Source organism: Hemiscyllium ocellatum, chromosome 32, assembly GCF_020745735.1.
Source record: "Hemiscyllium ocellatum isolate sHemOce1 chromosome 32, sHemOce1.pat.X.cur, whole genome shotgun sequence".
NCBI classification, from domain to species: Eukaryota; Metazoa; Chordata; class Chondrichthyes; order Orectolobiformes; family Hemiscylliidae; genus Hemiscyllium; species Hemiscyllium ocellatum.
Window position 1 is genome coordinate 6,550,243 of NC_083432.1, and position 21,493 is coordinate 6,571,735.

Consider the following 21,493-nt stretch of genomic DNA (forward strand, 5'->3'; position numbering starts at 1 on the left):
TTTAGTCAGAGCTGTGATTTGTCATGATATATGTGAAACTCTCGGTGTTTGCAGTATTCAGTGTCTGGCCCAACTAAGCTGCAGAAGGAGGTCATTGAATGAAAGCTAGCCACCGGGAGTTCAGCAAAACTGGGACTTCGTACTGAGGAGAAATGGTCAACACAACTTCTTAGCATTGAAGCTCGTCCCATTGGTTGTTCTTTCAGCATGGCATTGATAATATCGCCTGCCTACAGCACTTTGATGTGATTACACAGCTGACCTTGCCATGTTGTTACTCTCAAGGGAAAGAAAGTGCCAAATGTCATCAGCTCACAACAGTTCAAAATGTTATCCACAATGACAGATACTGCAGGAGGCAGTTTCTTAAATATTAGTTTAAAACGATTGACATCAGCAAAGCGCAAAATAATTTCAACAAATCTTTCAGCCTCAAATTCCATTCCTTTCAAATTGATTCAAACGCAGGACAATGCTGGTTTATTTATACATGTCAGAAATTTTACAAAGACAAATTTAGGGAAAGAAACTCAATTAAAAATTTCCTATGATGGCAATTACAGAGAATGCACATGTGGGAAACAGGTCGATGTCTCTATACACTTAGGATATTGTGGGGCTTAGAGTAGATTGACAGAAACTGAAGCTGTAAAGCCCTAATGTTTGATTTTAATCTCTGTCTGTCATTTGTCCTGAAACCAAGAATGGTGCTTGAAATGGCAAGGACACTCGTTATTCTCTGGGGATATTCCACTTGAGCACATTTTGACAATTTAGGTCTTTTGACTTTGACTGCAAATGGGCCGTCTTATGAACGAGAAGTCATACAGCAGAGTTATTTCAGGGAAGCAAAAAATGTTCCTACTCAAAAATACTTGAGTCAGTGCAAGTAGAGATAGTCAATTTCAGCTAGCAGGCAATGATGTTACCACAGACACCAGCTTCCCTGGTGCTTGGGGTGCTGGTGGGGGTGGGCAGTGTTCGATTAACCATTATTTTGGACCCCATTCCGATGTTAGCCAATAACAACATGGCAGTCTGAAGGGAAATTGCCTACATTTGGCTAGGTGGCAATCACAACTCAGATTAAGAATGATTACTTGGGCATGTAACTGGAGAGTGATAGTCCCTGGAAAGCCACTCCTGAGCACTAGTTCAGGGGGAAGGAAAACCCTGGAGGCAGTGGCAGCAGGAGGGAAGTAACTTGCTGAAAAGATCCAGATGAATGTATAAATCTTTATCTGATTGGAGACCTGTAGATTTTATCCAATCTACTATCCAGTCTGAACAAAAACACCATGACAGATAGTCAGTAGACTAATACTTTAGATGTGAAACTGGCAATAAGGTAAACTTGACAATGGTGGGCTGGCAGCCTGTTTTTCACTTTGCCTGATTTGCATCAATGTTAATGGATAGAGTAAATTAGGGCTTGGGCCTTGATGTTATTGCCAAAGGTCAACAGCACCCACTATATTTGCATATCATTAACTCAGCAGAAAGATCCATGTTAGGGCTTTCCTCATCATTTTTAAAAATGAAACATCAAAAGAGAGAATTCTTCCATATAATATTACAACGTTGTTCATTTAGTATGTGATTGTTGTTGCTTATTCCACACTATTTGGAGGAATTAGCATACTGCTGATCCAACATATAGTGACAGAGAATTTTGAAAACATATTCATTTTTCTGATTTCTCATATAGTAAAATTGCACATTTTGAGTGGACATTACTAGATTGAAACCAATGGATAAAGTAAAGCCCAGCACTTAAAATGAATCATTATGATCTGAGAACACCTACCTCGCTTGACTGTCAAATGTATATGATAATAGTGAACTAGAAAGAAAGCACAGCAATTGTGGTTAAGTGACAATTCCCACACTGTGCCACCATATGCATTATATATGCCCTGAGCAAGTTGCACTTCTTTTATAATAAACTGGCAATATGTTGAAAGTTCCAGTTTTCACTTCCTGCGATAACATTGTCTTGCCTCAGATTCATCTCAGTTGTTACAGTTAAAGAAGCAGCAATGGTGCCCATTCTCAACGGAGCACAGAGTGCAACTTACTGAAGATCAGATTTCAGAAACATGCCTCAAGTGCTCTCAGGTTAAACAAAGTAAACAACAGCCAGTCACTTGCCTTTGATGGCCGTAAAAGTTGCAGTGAACAGCAATACTGCAAGAAAGTCTATACCCTAAAAAAATCCATTACTTGATTGCTTTTCCTGAAGCACCAAAATTTGAAGCAGGATTCTGACTATCCATAACTTAGGCAATAGTCTCGTCAGTGTTGGTCTCTGCAGTGTTGGAGATAGATAATGGTAATGACAATTATCATAAGGAGAAAGGGAAAGAGAGGTATAACTGAAGATCATTCAGTAAGCAGCACTTCCAACCAGTGTTTCATTCTCCAGTCTTACAAAGGATCTTCTCACGGGAAAACGAAGCACCTGCCCTGACCTTAGCTCGGTCTGGAGCAAATCTTCATATTAAAAAATGCACCTTTTCATAAATATGCAGAGGAGGCCTCCGATTCCTGTCAGAGTGACTAAGGCTAGTAACCGGACCGCTAAGAAGTCCAGCGAGTCTTCAAGCTGAGAGTGCAGTTTGCAAACCTGCCGGTAAGTACTGGCACTGTCACCAGAGTTATCAATCACATGGTTTGCCAGTTTCCGCTTCTGCTCCAATGGCATTTGCGCACCAATGCGGCGCTCTGCCTCCGCCTGCGTCAAATGATTTCGTTTCATCAACCGGGTCAGCTGGCTCTGAGGGTCACTACGACACAATAAACAAAGCAGTTAACCAAATGTCACAAGCATAGCCATACTGACACAAGACAGCACCAAAGGGGCTAGGCAATTGGATTTTGTTTTACTTTACAAGGAACAAGATGCTATGATCTGGAAGGTTAAGCTACAATTCCCACACTATGCCACTATAGGCATAGCCTGAAAGCACTTTCAGTAATAACTTTCAAACATCAAGTGGATAGATACTTGAAAAGAATTGCAAGACTATGGAAAAGAACAGGAGGAAGTGGCAATACTGCTTTACAAAGAGATACAATTATAAAGCACAGATACAACAGGTTAAGTTGCCACGTTTTGCACTGTATTATTCTACAAATTACTCATCACTTTTGATTTTGTTATCTGAGTCAATCAACAAGTAATTTGAGTGGTGTGGTACTAAGCTATATCAAGCAGGAAAAAACAAGTCTCGTTCCCGGTCTGTGTTGTGTGATCTGAGCAAAAACTAATAGTTGAAGCATTTAGTTAAGAAAAGGGAAAGATTAAGATTTAGACAGGTTTCCTATTCCCACTTGTTTTGTATCATCCCCAATTTTCAATGACCCATCCTGTAAAGGGTTTTGTGCAATATTTTTAATGCATTAAAGACCAGCTGACACGTACTCCCTGGGAATGGAGAATAGTGTTCAGGCTACAATGCCTCATAGAACCTTCATACTGACCCCAAAATATGACCCCCAATAGTTTGCTTTTAAAATAGCCAATGTATTGGACACCTTTTTAAATATCAATTTCAACTAGGGGAGATGTCAGAGACAAAGTATAGAATGTTCATAGTTCTTTGGCATATAGACTACTGAGTATGATCAATGACAATACTAGTAGGTTTAAGCAGATTTACATCAACTTACCAATAAACAACAACTGTATGCTTCATAAACCTGAGCAATTTGTTAGTCTCAAACAAGAGTGGAACATCAAGGATAACATACCGGTATCCTGCAGATAAAAAAAATGGTTACACTACTATTTTGTATGCTCACTCCTGTACTATGCCAGGCAAAATGAATCAGTTTTTAGCCTGTGCAGTCTCAGACACCATTGTCTATCAACAGATTACAATTTAAGACAGAAAATCCAAACAGAATGGTAGATTGATGAGGAGACTCAGCAGCACTGTGGCCTTTTTGCCACTTTCACCAGTTTGAATCAAGACTGCGGCCTCAACTTTGCATTCAAGAACATGTGCAATACCCTTTGAGTTGCTTCTTAATCAAGTATCCATCTACCTCTGGATTAAAAATATTATATGATCTATCTTTCACCATTCTCTGAGGAACGAGAGTTCCACAGACTCTCGGAAAAAAATTTTCATCTCTTTCTTCAATAGGAGACCTATTTTCCTTTTAAACTCCCCCCTATTCTAGATCTCCACAAGGAAAACATCCTTTCAGATTTAAAATATCCCCAGCATCTTCTGTGTTTCAATAAGGCCAGCTTTCATTCTTCTAAACTCCAATGGTTAAAAACTAAGCTCATCTAAACTTTCCTCTTAAATAATCCCCTCATTCCAGGAATCAGTCGAATGAACTTCTGAAAAGTTTCTGTTGCAATTATGCCCTTTTTTAAATAAGGAGACAAAAACTGTGCACATTGTTCAGGCTTGGTTTCACCAATATCATGTAAAACTGTCGTAAAACATCCCTATTTTTATACTCCATTCCCCTTGGAAGGGGCGTTTTGCCTTCTTAATCACTAGCTGTACCTACATACTAATGCTGAGAAATTCATGTACCAAACATATAGATCCCTCAGTACCTCAGAGTTCTACAATTTAAATAATATGCTGCATTTTTATTCTTCTTGACAAAGTATGCAAGTTCACATCTTCTGACATTGTATTTCATGTGCCCAAACTTTCAGCTATTCTCAATGTATTCTCAACACTTAGCAGACTCACAACTTAATCTCCTACGCATCTTGATGTCTTCAGCAAATTGAGCTACCATATAGTTCCTTCAACCCAGTCACTGGCATCAATTGTAAATAGTTCGGGTAAAAAATGAGGTCTGCAGATGTTGGAGATCACAGTTGAAAATGTGTTGCTGGTTAAAGCACAGCAGGTTAGGCAGCATCCAAGGAATAGGAAATTCGACGTTTCGGGCATAAGCCCTTCATCAGGAAACCTGATGAAGGGCTTATGCCCGAAACGTCGAATTTCCTATTCCTTGGATGCTGCCTAACCTGCTGTGCTTTAACCAGCAACACATTTTCAACATCAATTGTAAATAGTTGAGGTCGCAGTACTGATCCCTATGGCAGTTCATTTATTACATCTTGCTAACCTAAATATGACACATCTGTACAGACTTTTCTTCCTGCCTGATCCAGATTGCCAATGATTTCCTGCAAGCCCAAACATCCCAAATTCCTTTACCTATCTCTGTAGCATTAGTCGTCAGCACGTTCAGCCGTTATCTGAAAATTTGATGACTCAAGACCACCTAGGAACAGAGGTTTCAGTGGCACGGTGGCTTAGTGATCAGCACTGCTGCCTCACAATGCCAGGGAACCAGGTTCAATTCCAGCCTTAGGTGACTGTCTGTGAGAGGTTTGTACATTGTTCTGTTTGCCAAATGATCCAGTTTCTTCCCACAGTCCAAAGGTAAGCAGGTTAGGTGGATTGGCCATGCTAAATGGCCCATAGTCACCAAGGTTCTGCAGGCTAAATGGATTAACCATGAGAAGTGCTATTGGGTTATGAGAATAGGGTGGGAGGGCTGGGTCTGGATGGGATGCTCTTCATAGGGTTAGTACAGCCTTGATGGGCTGAATGGTGTCCTTCTGTACTGTAGGGATTCTGGGACCAATCCGGATCCCAGGAAGTCTCACAGCTTCAGGTTAAGCATGGGCAAGGAGACTTCTGATTATCAGGTACTGTCCTCCCTCTGCTGGGGAATCGGATAGGCGATGGCTTAGTGGCATTATCACTAGATTATTAATCCAGAAAGTCAGATAATGTTCTGGGGCCCAGGTTTGAATCCCACTATGGCAGAGTGTGGAATTTGAATTCAATAAAAAAAAACTGGAATTAAGAATCCACTAATCACCATGAAATCACTGTCAATAGTCAAAAAAAACCTCATCTGGCTCATTAATGTCCTTCAGGAAAAGCAATTTGCCCTCCTTACCTGGTCTGGCCTACATGTGACTCCAGACCCACAGCGATGTGGTTGACTCTCAACTGCCCTCTGAAATGGCCTAGCAAGCCATTCAGCAATACCAATTGCTGCAATGTTTCAAAGAAATGAAACTCATAGGATCACCTGGCATTGATCTCGGCAGTGGAAAACACAATGGCAGAAACTGTCCTGTCAACCCTACAAAGTCCTCCTTATTAACATCTAGAGCTAGTGCTAAAATTGGGAGAGATTTCTCACAAGCAACAGCATGACATTGTCCATAAGGCATGATTCCGTGACTATGACTGTGTCCCAGACACCACCACTGCTATCCCTGGTCAAGGACAGGCAGGACAGACCCAGCAGTGGGGGTGCCACAGTGGCATACAGTTGGGAGGAAGTTGCTCAGGGAGTCCTCAACATTGACTTTGGACCCCATGACATCTCGTGGCTTCAGGTTAAACACAAGCAAGGAAATTTCCTGATTACTACATACCATCCTCCCTCAGCTGATGAATCGGTGTGCCTCCATGTTGATCAACACTTGGAAGAAGCACTGAGGATGACAAGGACACAAAATGTACTCTGGATGGGGGATTTCAATGTTCACCACTAAGAGTGGCTCAGTACCCATATTACTGATCAAGCCTAAAGTACACAGCTGCTAGACTGGGTCTGTGGCAGGTGGTGAGAGAACCAACAAGAGGGAAAAACATTCTTGACCTCGTCCTTACCAATCCGCCAGCTGCAGAAGCATCTGTTCATGACAATATCGGTAGGAGTGACCACCGCACTATCCTTGTGGAGACAAAGTCCCGCCTTCACATTGAGAATAGTTTCTTATGTTGTGTGGCACTATCACTGGACTAAATGAAACAAACTTTGAACATATATAGCAAATCAAGACTGGGCATCCAGGACGCACAGTGGACCATCAACAGCAGCACAATTGTACTCCAGCATAATCTTCAGCCTCATGGCCTGGTTAACACCTCAATCATTACCATCTATTCAGGGGATCAACCCTGGTTCAATGGAGAGTGCAGGAGGGCATGCCAGGAACAGCACCAGGTGTACCTAAAGATCAGGTGTCAATCTGGTGAAGCTACCAAAAAGGACTATCTACATGACAAACAGCATAAGCAGCAAGTGGTAGAGCTAAGTGATCCCACAGCCAACAGATCAGATCCAAACTTTGCAGTCCTGCTACATCCAATTGTGAATGGTGGTAGACCATTAAACTCATTGGAGGGGGGGATTCAAGATGGCGGCAATCTGAATAGATCAGCCTTGCTAAGCTCTGCACCCAACCAAGACAGTAATTTTTTTACCCCCACCTTAGTTTTTTTTGAAAAAAATTATTGTTAAATGGTAATACAACCACTTAAATCCTTTTCTGAGCATGTGAAACTGACTAAGGGGAAGCAAACACTCAACACTCGAGACACTCGCCAAAAACAGGGAGCAGGCCAGAGACTGCAACTGGGGAAGCAGCTACAGCTCCCTCAGCAGCTGTGAAAGAAATTCCTGCCCAGCAGAACATTGTGGAAGAACCCGCAGCTATCCGACAGCTGATCCGGGAGATGAAGGAAGAAACTCGTAATCGACTGGAGCCCACCTTAGCCATACTGCAAAAGCATGAGAAGGAGTTGGAAGGGCTCAGGATGGGAGTTGAAGAGGTTGAGTGGTAGACCACAGCATCAGAGACAGAGGTCAATTCCTCAGCAGGGCGGATCCAAGCCCTTCAGAAACAGGTTTGGGCCCTGACTGAGCAAATAGATGACCTGGAAAATTGAGGTAGGAGAAAGAAAATCTGGATCGTTGGCCTGTTGGAGGGAGTAGAAGGTGGGCTGCCAGCAAGTTATTTTGAAGACTGATTGCCACAATTTCACGGATGGGACGCCGAGACAGACCGGGTGAAGGCTGACAGAGCTCACCGGGTTGCAGTGCGCAGATCCGGTCAGGGCCAGCGCCCCCACCCGGTTCTGGTGTGATTTCATGGTACAAGCAGAGAGTCATGGAAACTTGCAGAAGGTTGTTGGGGCAGGGGGGACCGCAGGCCCTGACCTATTAGGGAACTAAGATGATGTTTTTCCAAGGACTTTTCTGTGGCAGTGATTCATAACAGGAAATCATTTGATGAGGCTAAGAGAAGGTTAAATGACCTTGGTATTCAATATTCGAAGAGATATCCAGCAGTGCTTTGTATTATTTACAAGGAGATGACGGGGTCATTTAATTCCTTGGAGCAAGCCAAAAACTTCTTGGATACTTTAAAATAGTGTAGATGTATTTATGGACATGGACAATAATGTCTGTGTTTTTTTGGGGAGCGCAGAGTGCTCACTGTTTTTGTTATACCTTTGTGTTTACAACATCCATTGTTTGGTTTCTTCCATTGCTTGGGTTTGGAATACGACTCAAGCTGAAAGAGGGGATGGAGGGGTGTGTGGGAAATATAAGCGCCCTCTGTGGGCAGGAGGTAGAGTCCCCCATTAAGTGCCTTGTGTGTTTTGTAGTGAAGTTGTTTTTGGTAAATAGAGTTTATAAGTCTCCTTTCGAGTATGCTCAATGTGTTGCAAGATTAATTCTTCGTCTCGGCAGGTCAAATGTGATAGGAAAGGATCATGGTTAGCAGCATTCTTAAATGGTGCACCTGGAATATCAGAGGAATTCATTAGGCCAGTTAAAAGAGAAAAGGTATTGTCAAACCTTCCAAAGTAGAGAGTGGATGCTGCCCTGTTGCTGGAGACTCATCTCAATGACAAGGAACACTTGAAGTTACAGCAGGACGGGTTTGATTGGGTGTTTTTCTCAGCTTTTAGAATTCAAGCAGGGGAGTGGCAATACTCATCTAGAAAGGTCTCCCATTTAATTTAATGGATTGTGTTAAAGATGAGCATGGTCAGTTTGTTATTCTTAAAGCCCTTATGCATGGCGAGGAATATGATATTTTGAGTGTCTACTGTCCTCCGGCTTACATTTCTGAAAGATGCACTAAGCTGATGGCCTTGGCATCATGGCATATAATTGGGGGGGGGCGGGGAAAGAGACTTTAATTGCGTTATGGATCCTGTGCTGGAGAAAATATCCTAAGGCCCCCTAGAGCTTTCTTCACAATCTAAGCAGTTGGGTGATTTGTGTGTGGAACTGGTTGGTAGACATTTGGAGATGTTTACACCCTATGGGCAGAGATTTTACATTGTTTTCCAATTCTCATAAATGCCATACAAGGATTAGCAACTTTCCCTTGCGAAGCAGAGGCTGTTTAAGTATGGTGATAGGCCGGTAAATATTTGGCCAGGAAGAAAAATGCCTCCCAGTCTATTGCTTCTATTCAGGATGGGAAGGGCACTCTTACTTACGATGCTAAAAAGATCACTGAGGCGTTTCGGAGGTTTTACTCTGAACTTTACCAGTCTGAATGCTGTGAGGATAGATGAGATAAGATGGAGTTTTTTTTTAGGAATCTGGATCTTCCTGGTGCGTCTGCTAAACAGGCATCTCTCCTTAATGCTAGGTTAACTGCCCAAGAGATACAGGAGGTAGTGAGGCACCTTCAAAGTGGTAAGCCACCTGGCCCTGATGGCCTTCCCAGTGAGTTTTATAAAGAATTTGTAAAGGTACTATCAGGACTGATGCTAAACATGTATAACTATTCATAGTCGGGATTGCCTCCCTCCATCCTTAAGACAGGCGAATACCTCTCTTATCCTCAAGAAAGGGGAGACCCTGGAAGACAGTGCTTCTTACAGACCCATCTCGATTTTAAATTTTGATTTTTAAAATTTTATCAAAGACTCTGGCATCGAGGTTGGAAAGTATGTTGCCCTCTATTGTTAAGGAGAATCAGCCAGGGTTGTCGAACTTCTAAAAATGTTAGGAGACTGCTTAACGTGATTCAAGTGTGCCAGCAGCAATCAGATCAAGGATTGCTGATTTCCATGGATGCGGAGAAGGCATTTGACTGGGTAGAATGGCTGAAGCGGTTTGGCCTGGGTGAAGTGTTTACTAGATGGGTAAGGGTCCTTTACAGTGATCCTCTGGCTGTGGTTCTCGCTAATGGTATACAGACTGATCATTTTAACATTGGTAGGGGCAGTGGGCAAGCCTGTTCCCTCTCAGGTTTCTCATCACATTGGTGATTGAGCCGCTGGCAGAGGCCATTCATTGGGACCCTTACATAGCTGCCCCAAAGATGGGCTCGAAGGTGCATAAAGTCACATGATATGCGGATGATGTTCTCATTTCTCTTTCGAACCTGGCAGTTTCGGTGCCCTATTTGATAGTGTATTAATTCATTTGGCTTTTTCTCAGGTTACCAGACAAATTTTTCAAAATCTGAGGCTATGCCTACTGGGGCCGGGGGTGAAGGAGGTGGGGGGGGGGGGGGGGGGGATCTTAGGGGAATACCGGATGTTGAAGGTGGGTCCCCCTTTAAGTGGGCAAAGGGAGGCTTTCTTTATTTGGGCCTGTTACCCCTCATTTTGATCAGTTATTCAAGGCTAATTTTGTTCATTTGTTTGACAAAATTAAACAAAACCTTCAAAGATTGGGGGTCGTTTCCAATATCATGGCTAGGTCGAGTTGTTCTTATTAAAGTGAATATTCTTCCTCGCTTATTATACCCTCTGCGGATGGTACATTGCTTTTTCCTAGACAAAAGTTTCGGAAATTGAATGGTTGGTTTAGTTCTTTTATATCTGGCGTCATAAGTGGGCGGCACGGTGGCACAGTGGTTAGCACTGCTGCCTCACAGCGCCTGTAGACCCAGGTTCAATTCCCGACTCAGGCGACTGACTGTGTGGAGTTTGCACGTTCTCCCCGTGTCTGCGTGGGTTTCCTCCGGGTGCTCCGGTTTCCTCCCACAGTCACAAAGATGTGCGGGTCAGGTGAATTGGCCAAGCTAAATTGCCCGTAGTGTTAGGTAAGGGGTAAATGTAGGGGTATGGGTGGGTTGCGCTTCGGCGGGTCGGTGTGGACTTGTTGGGCCGAAGGGCCTGTTTCCACACTGTAAGTCTAATCTAATCTAATCTATAAGTGGCCCCTTATCAAGCTCACAAAATTGCAAATGCCCAGGGGTTGGGAGGAGTGGACCTCCCGGATGTCAGAACATTTCAATTGAGCTCCCTTCTACCTTTTGAATGTGATTGGGTCTGTGAGGACTCAACTTTGATATGGTTGGACGTTGAGGCCTGCCAGGCAAAGTGTCCTCTTATTTTGTTTCTGGACAAAATGAGGATAGTTGCGGAACACTGCCGTTTTGGGCATCAACATGAAGGACTTATGTCCGAAACATCAATTCTCCTGCTCCTCGGATGCTGCCTGACCTGCTGTGCTTTTTCAGCACCACACTCTCAACTCTGATCTCCAGCATCTGCAGTCCTCACTTTCTCCAAGTATGCCCTGTCCATTCAAAGCAGGGCAAATCCAAACGGGCCAATTATTGCCCCATCAGCCTACTCTTGATCATCAGTAAAGTGATGGAGGGTGTGATCAACAGTGCTAATCAAGCAGCACCTGCTCAGCAATAATCTGAGCAGTGACGCCCAGTGTGGGTTTCGCCAGGGCCACTCAGCGTCATCCCAGCCTTGGTTCAAACATGGACAAAAAAGCTGAATTCCAGAGGGTAGGTGAGAGTGACAGCTCTTGACATCTAGGTTGCGTTCAACCGAGTGTGGCTTCAAGGAGCCCTAGCAAAGCTGGAATCAATGGATATTGGGGGGCAAACTCTCCAGTGGTCAGAGTCATACCTGACACATTGGAAGATGGTTGTGGTTGTTGCAGGTCAGTCATCTCAGCTCCAAGACATCTCTGCAGGAGTTCCTCATGGTAGGGTTCGAAGCTGCTTCATCATTGACCTTCCCTCCGTCATAAAGTAAGAAATGGGGTTGTCCGCTGATGCTTACACAATGTTTAGAATTCGCGACTCCTCAGATACAAGATGCACTGCAGAAATTCACCAAAAGATCCTGGGACAACACCTTCCAAACCCCCAACCACTTCCATCTAGAAGGACAAGGACAGCAGATGTATGGAAACACTTTCAAGTTCCCCTCCAAGTCTCATCATCATGACTCAGAAAAATATCACTGTTCCTTCATTGTTGCTGGGTCAAAATCCTGGGAATTCCCTCCCTTGTAGCATTGTGGATCAACCTACAGCAGGTGGACTGCAGCAGCTCCCCACCACATTCCCAAGGGCAACTAAGGGTAAGCAATAAATTTTGGCCAGCTAATGATGTCCACATCCCACAATGATGAGGGTCGAGTGGTGGATGTGGTGTATATGGACTTCAGCAAGGCATTTGATAAGGTTCCCCATGGTAGGCTCGTTCAGAAGGTCAGGAGGAATGGGATACAGGGAAATTTAGCTGTCTGGATACAGAATTGGCTGGTCGACAGAAGACAGTGAGTGGTAGTGGAAGGAAAGTATTCTGCCTGGAAGTCAGTGGTGAGTGGTGTTCCTGAGCCTCTAATCTTTGTAATTTTTATTAATGACTTGGATGAGGAGACTGAAGGATGGGTTAACAGGTTTGCAGACGACACAAAAGTTGGAGGTGTTGTAGACAGTATAGAGGGCTGTTGTAGGCTGCGGTGGGACATTGACAGGATGCAGAGATGGGCTGAGAGGTGGCATATGGAGTTCAACCTGGATAAATGCGAAGTGATGCATTTTGGAAGGTTGAACTTGAAAATTGAGTACAGGATTAAAGACAGGATTCTTGGCAGTGTGGAGGAACAGCGGGATCTTGGTGTGCAGGTACATAGATCCCTTAAAATTGCCACCCAAGTGGACAGGGTTGTTAAGAAAGCATATGGTATTTTGGCTTTCATTAACAGGGGGAATTGAGTTTAAGAGTCGTGATATCTTGTTGCAGCTCTATAAAACTTTGGTTAGACCGCACTTGGAATACTTTGTCCTGTTCTGGTCCATAAGACCATAAGACATAGGAGTGGAAGTAAGGCCATTTGGCCCATCAAGTCTACTCCGCCATTCAATCATGGCTGATGGGCATTTCAACTCCACTTACCCGCATTCTCCCCGTAGCCCTTAATTCCTCCAGACAACAAGAATCTATCAATCTCTGCCTTGAATACATTTAGCATCCCGGCCTCCACTGCACTCTACGGCAATGAATTCCACAGGCCCACCACTCTCTGGCTGAAGAAATGTCTCCGCATTTCTGTTCTGAATTGACCTCCTCTAATTTTAAGGCTGTGTCCTCGGGTCCTAGTCTCCTCGCCTAACGGAAACAATTTCCTAGCGTCCACCCTTTCCTTGTACATCTCTATTAAGTCTCCCCTTAATCTTCTAAACTCCAATGAATACAATCCCAGGATCCTCAGCCGTTCCTCATATGTTAGACCAACCATTCCAGGGATCATCCGTGTGAATCTCCACTGGACACGTTCCAGTGCCAATATGTCCTTCCTGAGGTGTAGGGACCAAAACTGGACACAGTACTCCAAATGGGGCCTAACCAGAGCTTTATAAAGTCTCAGTAGCATAACAGTGCTTTTATATTCCAACCCTCTTGAGATAAGTGACAACATTGCATTCGCTTTCTTAATCACGGACTCAACCTGCATGTTTACCTTGAGAGAATCCTCGACTAGCACTCCCAGATCCCTTTGTACTTTGGCTTTACGAATTTTCTCACCGTTTAAAAGTAGTCTATGCTTTTATTCTTTTTGCCAAAGTACAAGACCTCGCATTTGCTCACGTTGAATTCCATCAGCCATTTCCTGGACCACTCTCCCAAACTGTCTAGATCCTTCTGTAGCCTCCCCACTTCCTCAGTACTACCTGCCTGTCCACCTAACTTCGTATCATCTGCAAACTTCGCTAGAAGGCCCCCAGTCCCTTCATGCAGATCATTAACATATAATGCGAACAGCTGTGGCCCCAACACTGAACCCTGTAGATCACCGCTCGTCACCAGCTGCCATTTCGAAAAAGAACCTTTTATCCCAATTCTCTGCTTTCTGTCAGACAGCCAATCCTCAATCCATCCCAGTAGCTCACCTCGAACACCATGGGCCCTCATTTTGCTCAGCAGCCTCCCGTGTGGCACCTTATCAAAGGCCTTTTGGAAGTCGAGATAGACCATGTCCACTGGGTTTCCCTGGTCTAACCTACTTGTCACCTCTTCAAAGAATTCCAACAGGTTTGTCAGGCACGACCTCCCCTTACTAAATCCATGTTGACTTGTTCTAATCAGACTCTGCTTTTCCAAGAATTTAGAAACCTCATCCTTAATGATGGATTCTAGAATTTTACCAACAACCGAGGTTAGGCTAATTGGCCTATAATTTTCCATCTTTTGTCTTGATCCTTTCTTGAACAAGGGGGTTACAACAGCGATCTTCCAATCATCTGGGACTTTCCCTGACTCCAGTGACTCTTGAAAGATCTCAACCAATGCCTCCGCTATTTCCTCAGCCACCTCTCTCAGAACTCTAGGATGTATCCCATCAGGGCCAGGAGATTTATCAATTTTAAGACTTTTTAGCTTTTCTAGCACTATCTCTTTTGTAATGGCAACCGTACTCAACTCAGCCCCCTGACTCCCTTTAATTGTTGGGATATTACTCATGTCTTCCACTGTGAAAACTGACGCAAAGTACTTGTTAAGTTCTCCTGCTATTTCCTTATCTCCCATCACTAGGCTTCCTGCATCAGTTTGAAGTGGCCTAATGTCTACTTTTGCCTGTCGTTTGTTTCTTATGCATTGAAAGAAACTTTTACTATCATTTCTAATATTACTGGCTAGCATACCTTCATATTTGATCCTCTCCTTTCTTATTACTCTCTGTTATCCTCTGCTTGTATTTGTAGCCTTCCCAATCTTCTGATTTCCCACTGCTCTTGGCCACTTTGTAGGATCTCTCTTTTTCTTTAATACATTTCCTGACTTCCTTTGTCAGCCATGGCGGTCTAATCCCTCCCCGGATAATCTTTCTTTTCTTGGGGATGAACCTCTATACAGTGTCTTCAATTATACCCTCAAACTCCTGCCATTTTTGCTCTACTGTCTTCCCCGCTAGCCTCTGTTTCCAGTCTATTTTTGTCGGTTCCTCTCTCATGCCCTCATAATTACCTTAATTTAACTGTAACACCATTACATCCGATTTTGCCTTCTCTCTTTCAAACTCCAGACTGAACTCTACCATATTATGATCGCTGCTTCCTTAGGGTTTCCTTACTTTACTAATTATAGGAAAGATGTGGATGCTTTGGCGAGGGTTTCAGAGGAGGTTTACCAGGATGCTGCCTGGAATGGAGGACTTATCTTATGAAGAGAGGTTGACTGAGCTCGGACTTTCTTAATTGGAAAAAAGGAAGAGAGGGGACATAATTGAGGTGTACAAGATAATGAGAGGCATAGATAGAGTTGATAGCCAGATACTTTTTCCTAGGGCAGAAATTGTTAACACGAGGGGTTATAGTTTTAAGCTTTTTGGCGGAAAGTATAGTGGGGATGTCAGAGGCGGGTTCTTTACGCAGAGAGTTGAGAGAGCATGGAATGCGCTGCCAGCAGCAGTTGTGGAAGCGAGATCATTGGGGATATTTAAGAGACTGCTGGACATGCATACGGTCACAGAAATTTGAGGGTTTGTACATTAGGTTTACGTTACATGAGGATTAATGGTCGGCACAACATCGTGGGCTGAAGGGCTTATTCTGTGCTGTACTGTTCTATGTTCTAAATGAATAACAACATTCACAGTGAAGAATTTCCTCATCTCAGTCCAAATGTTTGGCCTCTTTTCCCAAGCCTGTATCCCATATTTTAAGGCTCTCCAGTTAAAGGAAACATCCTGTCAACAACTCTATGTCAATCTCCCTCAGAATCACTAAGCTTCAATGAGATCACCTTCCATTTTCCAAACCTCCAGAAAATCTGGACACAGGGAAAATTTCATTGCAGGAATGATCTAGAGAACACAAGAGCTAAACAAAATAGATGGGGGAAATCAGAAATGAAACCAAGATTGGAAATCACCAGCAGGTTAGGCAGCATTTGTGAAGATAACCACAATGAATCCATCAGGTCAAAAATCTTTGCACTGGGCCATTGCAATGGGACTGGAGCAAAGTTTGTGAGTGATGACTAAATGATTGAGTCCCTAGGAGAGGTGGATGAATGAATGTCAAGAAAGAGGAATAGCAGATGGGTGACTGAATGGGTGAGTGAGGAAGTGAGAGTGGGAGAGGTGCACAAGTGAACGAGGGGATGAGTGGGTGAGTTAGTGGGTGGGTGAATGAGTGAGGGGTAGAAAATGAATGAGTGGGAATTGTGCATGAGTGAGAGACTGAAAGGGTGGCTGGCTGACTGAATGGGAAGGGTGATGTCAAGACAGACACAAATGTTTCTTTAAGTATACAATAAGGAAGAGAGAGGCCAAATTGATCATAGGTTCCTGAGAGAACAAGGCTGGGAAATACTAATGGGGAACGAGGAAGTGGCAGAGGAGTTGAATTAATACTCTATATCAATCTTCTCAGTAGAAGAGGTTAACCAAAGGACAAAAAGAGGAGAAGAAATAGATACAATAATTATCACAAGAGTAAAAATGCTCGGGAAATTAATGGGACTAAAGATTGACAAGTCCTAGGATACTAAAAGAAATACCTACAAAGATAGAAGATGTCCTGGTAGCATTCTCCCAAGGAGCCTTAGATTCTGGAAAAGTGACCAAGGAAAAGCAAAGTGCAACTCATGCCTTACCTTGTATGAAGTATTTAAAGATCTGTTTGAGCATGGCTTTGTGAATTGCTGGGTGAGTAATGGAATTCAACAGCTGCCGTTTCGCCACGTCGGAGAAGATAATATTGCCCAGTTTCTCCCTGTTGATCTGTCTGTCCTCCAGCAGGATCTCCTCACCAAACGAGCGAACTATTGCCCAATATGCTGGAGAGTCCAGCTCAACAACTATGCAAAATAAACAAAGACAGTCACTGTAACTGTAAAATGTACAAACCAATTCCACAAAAAGGCCATGCCGCTTTGTTCTCATTCATTCAGATGAGGAATTTACTGGCTGAGCTAACATTTCTTTCCCTGTCTAACTGACCTCAAGGAGGTGGGTAGTGAGCAGTCTCCTTGAGCTAAAGCCCATTTGCCGTAAGTACACCCACAATAATGTTAGAGAGGGAGTTCTAGAATTTTGACACAGTGACATTGAAGGAACAGCAATGTATTTCCAAGACAGGATGGTAATGGCTTCGAGAGGAACATTGTGGTGCTCCCTTGTAACTAGTTTCTTTGTCCTTCTTAATAGTTAGTTCAGATGGTGGTGTGTGCAGAATTTTGTTGAATGGTTACAGTGCATCTTGCAGAGATAAACACTATTGTTACGGTGCATTGGTGAGTGTGAAAGTTTGTGGAAAAGATGGGTGGGTAAGTGGGTCTTTATCTTGGATAGTATCAAGCTTCTTTCACTTATCCAGGAGAGTGAATTATACTTAAACACACTCTTGACTTGAGCCTATTAGATGGTCAAGAGATGATGGTTTGATTCTCTCCTGTTAGAGATAGTCATTACCTGGAACTTATCTCACACATTGATTATATGCCACTTGTCGGTGTGTCATCCAGACCTTGTCGCATTGGACATGGACTGCTTCAGCAGATTAAAAGTTGTGAATTATGCCAAATATTGTGCAATCATCAGCAAAATTCCAAATTGTTAAATCTGTAACACCACTGAATGTCAAGGGGCAGTAGTTAGATTGGCCCTTATTGGCGATGGTCATTGCCTGGCATTTTAGTGTTTTTTTATTTATTTACAGGATGAGGCGATCAATGTCTAGGCAGCATTTATTTTTCCAGAGGGCAGTTAAGAAAGAACCGCATTGCTGTGGATTTGGAGTCACACGTTGGCCAGACCAGGTAAGGATGGCAGCATCCTTCCCTAAAAACGATGTTAGTGAACCAGATGGGCTTTTCCAACAATTGACAATGGATTCCTGGTCATCACAGACTCTTAATTCCAGATTCTTTATTGAAATCAAATTCCACCGTTTGAACCCACGTTCCCAGAATGTTATCTGGGTCTTTGGATTAACAGTCCAATGATAATACCACGAGGTCACTGGTTCTGTGGTGTGAATGTACTTGTCACTTGGTAGACCAAACCTAGATATTGTCCAGATCTTGTTCAAGTGCAACATGGACTGCTTCAAAAGCTTTCATTAGTGATGATTGAGTATACTGATGGGTTGGTAACTGGCTGGGTTGGAATTGTCCTGCTTTTTGCTCACAGGGTATACCTGGGAAATCTTCCACGCTGTTGCATAAATGCCAGTATTGTAACTGCATTGTAAGAGCTTGGCTCGGGGAGCAGCAAGTTCTGGAACACAATTCTTTATTACTATTGCCGGAATATTGTCAAGGTTCATAGCCCTTGCAGTCTCCAGTGCCTCTAAACCCGTTTCTTGGTATCACATGCAGCGAATCAAATTGGGTGAAGGTGGTGATACTGATACCATTGGAGGAGGCCTGGATGGATCATCCATTCAGCATGTCCAACTGAGGACTGCTGCAAATGCTTCTGTAAACTCTGCTGTTCGCAAAACAAGTTTGCATTTGTGAGACTTCACTTTAACCTGTAGTGAAACTAAACTTCTTGAGCTCTAGGAAAGAAAGGTCTTATTGGATTTCCTAGCCAGGAGGTTATCCTTGAAAAGTGACCCGGTGAGTAACTGTTCTTATGAAGTGAAAAGCAGGATAACTAAAATATAAACCCAAGTAGAAGCTGAAATGGGGGCAGGCCATACTTTCCGTGTATGTTGTGCAGAACACAGACACCTGGTGCTCAGGAGATGAAGCAAATCCCTCAAAAGAAGAAAACAACTCTGGGAGCTTTTGATGATGCAATGTGTGAGCTAGCTAAAAACAAATGAAACCTAAAAACATGAATAGCTCAGGTATGCAAAACAGCTGGGCTGACTGACAGGCAGCATAGTGGCACAATTGGCACTGCTGCCCCCTATTGCCAAGGACCCGGATTCCGTGGAGTTTGCACGTTCTCCCAGTGTCTGTATGGAGATGCTCTGGCTTCCTCCCACAGTCCAAAGATGTGCAGGTTAGGTGGATTGGCCATAGAAGATTCAGGGTCACAAGGATAGGGTTCAGGGGTATGGGTCTAAGTGGGATGTTCTTTGGAGAGTCAATGTGGACTCCATGGGCCAAATGGCCTGATTCCACGCTGGGACTCTATGATGTATGTTTATACCAAAAGTGACTAGACCATGGACTACGATGGTTGGTCGTTTGCAAAGAAACTCTGGAAAGCCATGTGATAAGACTGTTATGGCCTAAGGGACAGAAAGTTTGCCTGATCAGTGTTAATTGTTCTGGGGACATCAAATGGAACAAATTGTTAGTGAAAGCTACTCAAAGACCCAATCAGGAGTGGGAAATGTGAGAGAACCTAAGTATTAGAAACAGCACTTTGACACTACACCTGTGCTCGGAGAGATACTGATACACTTGTGTGAGCTACCTTTATTAAAGTGAAACTCATAAATTCTATCGAAGTATCATTTGTCTGTTAATTCATATTTAAGCTGACATGGATTTTCGGTTCGTCTGTTGCAATGAAGGTTTTAGAAAAGTGAAAGTTTGTTAACAGAGTTCATTGTAGTCATTTGGGGATTCCTTTCTTTTCAAGTTATTGACCTTTTAGAGGATCCTAACAGGGAGAAAGGATACATTGAATAAGTGAGATGAAACTAAGTAAGATAAGACATGGGTGCAGCATAAAGTGTTTGGGTCAACAGCCTGTTTCTTTGTTGAAATTCTCCATTCAAATTGGAAGATTTGTGATCCACATCTTATCCCAAAAGAAGCAATTACTACAGAGCATTCCATGGATCAGTTACACATCAGGTTAGGAAAAAACCTCCATCATTGTATTTACTGTGGGCAGAAAACTGATCATTAAACAATGACCAAAAGTTTTACAACATTTTCATAAACAAAGAGATCACCATCAAATTCTACCATCATCTGTACTCATTTAACAGTGAAAACTCGATTGACGTACTGCCTTTTCACACATTTATAGTATACCTAAAAGGTAGTAAAACCATGCTGTATTGTAGGAGTGTAATCAACAAGTTTGATACCCAGCCAAATAAGAATCAATTAGAATGCAGATGAAGGCACCACTGTCAACAATGGGACGATTAAAATTTGGGATGTGCAAGAGATCAAAACTGTCGAAGTAGAGGCTGATGAAGATTACAGAAACCAGAAGTGACAAGAAACTGAAGGATTTGAAAACAACACCAATTTTTAAATCTTACATACTGTTTTACTGTGGTGTCAATGTAGGTCAGTCAGCAGAGAGACAATGAGGGAACAGGACTTGCTGTGAATTAGCTTAGGTTTATGGAGGGTACAAAGTCTGAGGTGGGTCCGGGCAGCAATTCTGAGATAACAAAGGAACGGATGGGGGTTTTTACAGCAGAGGGTTTCTGAGGCGGTTCTAGAATGGAAATTTTATGAAGGTGGAACTAGGTTGCCTTCATGGTAGGGCAGCAAATGGGATATGAGACTGAACTTGGGATCAAAAAGGTTGCAAAAAGTCCAATTCACTTTAATGAGAGATAATAGACTCTAGAGACAAAAAATACCTACAGATGCTGGAATCCAAAGTAGACAAGCAGGAGGCTGGAAAAGAACAGCAAGACAGGCAGCATCAGGAGGTAAAGTCTGACGTTTCAGGTATAATTCCTGAAGAAGGAATTCCTTATGTCCGAAACGTCGATTCTCCTGCTTCTTGGATGCTGCCTGACCTGCTGCGCTTTTCTAGCAATACATTTTTCAGCTCTGATCTCCAGCATCTGCAGTCCTCACTTTCTCCCCGTTTCAGGTATAACCCTTTTTCAGGACTGGGGATGTGGATAGGGATAGATGTAGATAAAAGTGGGGGAGGGGTGTAGTGGGGAGGTGATGATTATTGAGGATATTGCTGAATTCCGCTAATTTGCTTTTTGTTATTTTCTAAATTTTTTTCTGTCAGTCAGAGTCCAAATACTCCTGATGTTAAATATGTGGGGAATGTTACTACATGGCTTCACCATCTTTTAAAGGATTTAATAAGAATGAAAAAGGAGCCCCTGAAAACAAAATGATAACCTACAAAATCAAAAAGAAGCCCTCACTGAAATCTCCGGGGAAGTAAACAAAAGTAGTAATTGACTTCTTGAGCTGACAATATCTTCGAGGATTTGAGATGAAAGAGAGGCTGAAGATGGAATTGCAAGTTAACAGGTACAGAGGCATGATGAGGGTTTTTTGGTCAGGGAGGGAGTGGTGATAATGACAGCAGATTTGTAAGGTCAGTAAAAGGGCATTTGCAAAATTTCACAGCCTTACACTACCTATGTATGCTGAGTTTAAGCTTAACTGCTCAGAGCAGTGTCAAGGCACTGGGGAAACCAGTAAGTGTGCAAGGTAACTTAGGGGAGACAAGAACATCGCAGAAGTCCATTGGGAAATTGGGACAAATGCACTGAATGAGATCATAAGTCA

The 21,493-nt window shown here is 43.1% G+C and overlaps 1 protein-coding gene across 3 annotated transcripts in view; it reads right to left on the reverse strand.

Moving 5' to 3' along the window:
• Positions 1–453: 453 nt before the first annotated feature.
• Positions 454–21,493, reverse strand: part of dcakd (dephospho-CoA kinase domain containing) — a 36,842-nt gene continuing 15,802 nt past the window's right edge. For all 3 annotated transcript variants that reach the window (XM_060848657.1, XM_060848655.1, XM_060848656.1), the window contains exons 3-5: positions 16,679–16,882; positions 3,673–3,760; positions 454–2,786 (exon numbers count right to left, since the gene is read on the reverse strand). In XM_060848657.1, the coding sequence (XP_060704640.1) occupies positions 2,501–2,786; positions 3,673–3,760; positions 16,679–16,882 (578 nt within the window). In that variant the 3' untranslated portion in view covers positions 454–2,500. The remainder of the gene's footprint in view (positions 2,787–3,672; positions 3,761–16,678; positions 16,883–21,493) is intronic.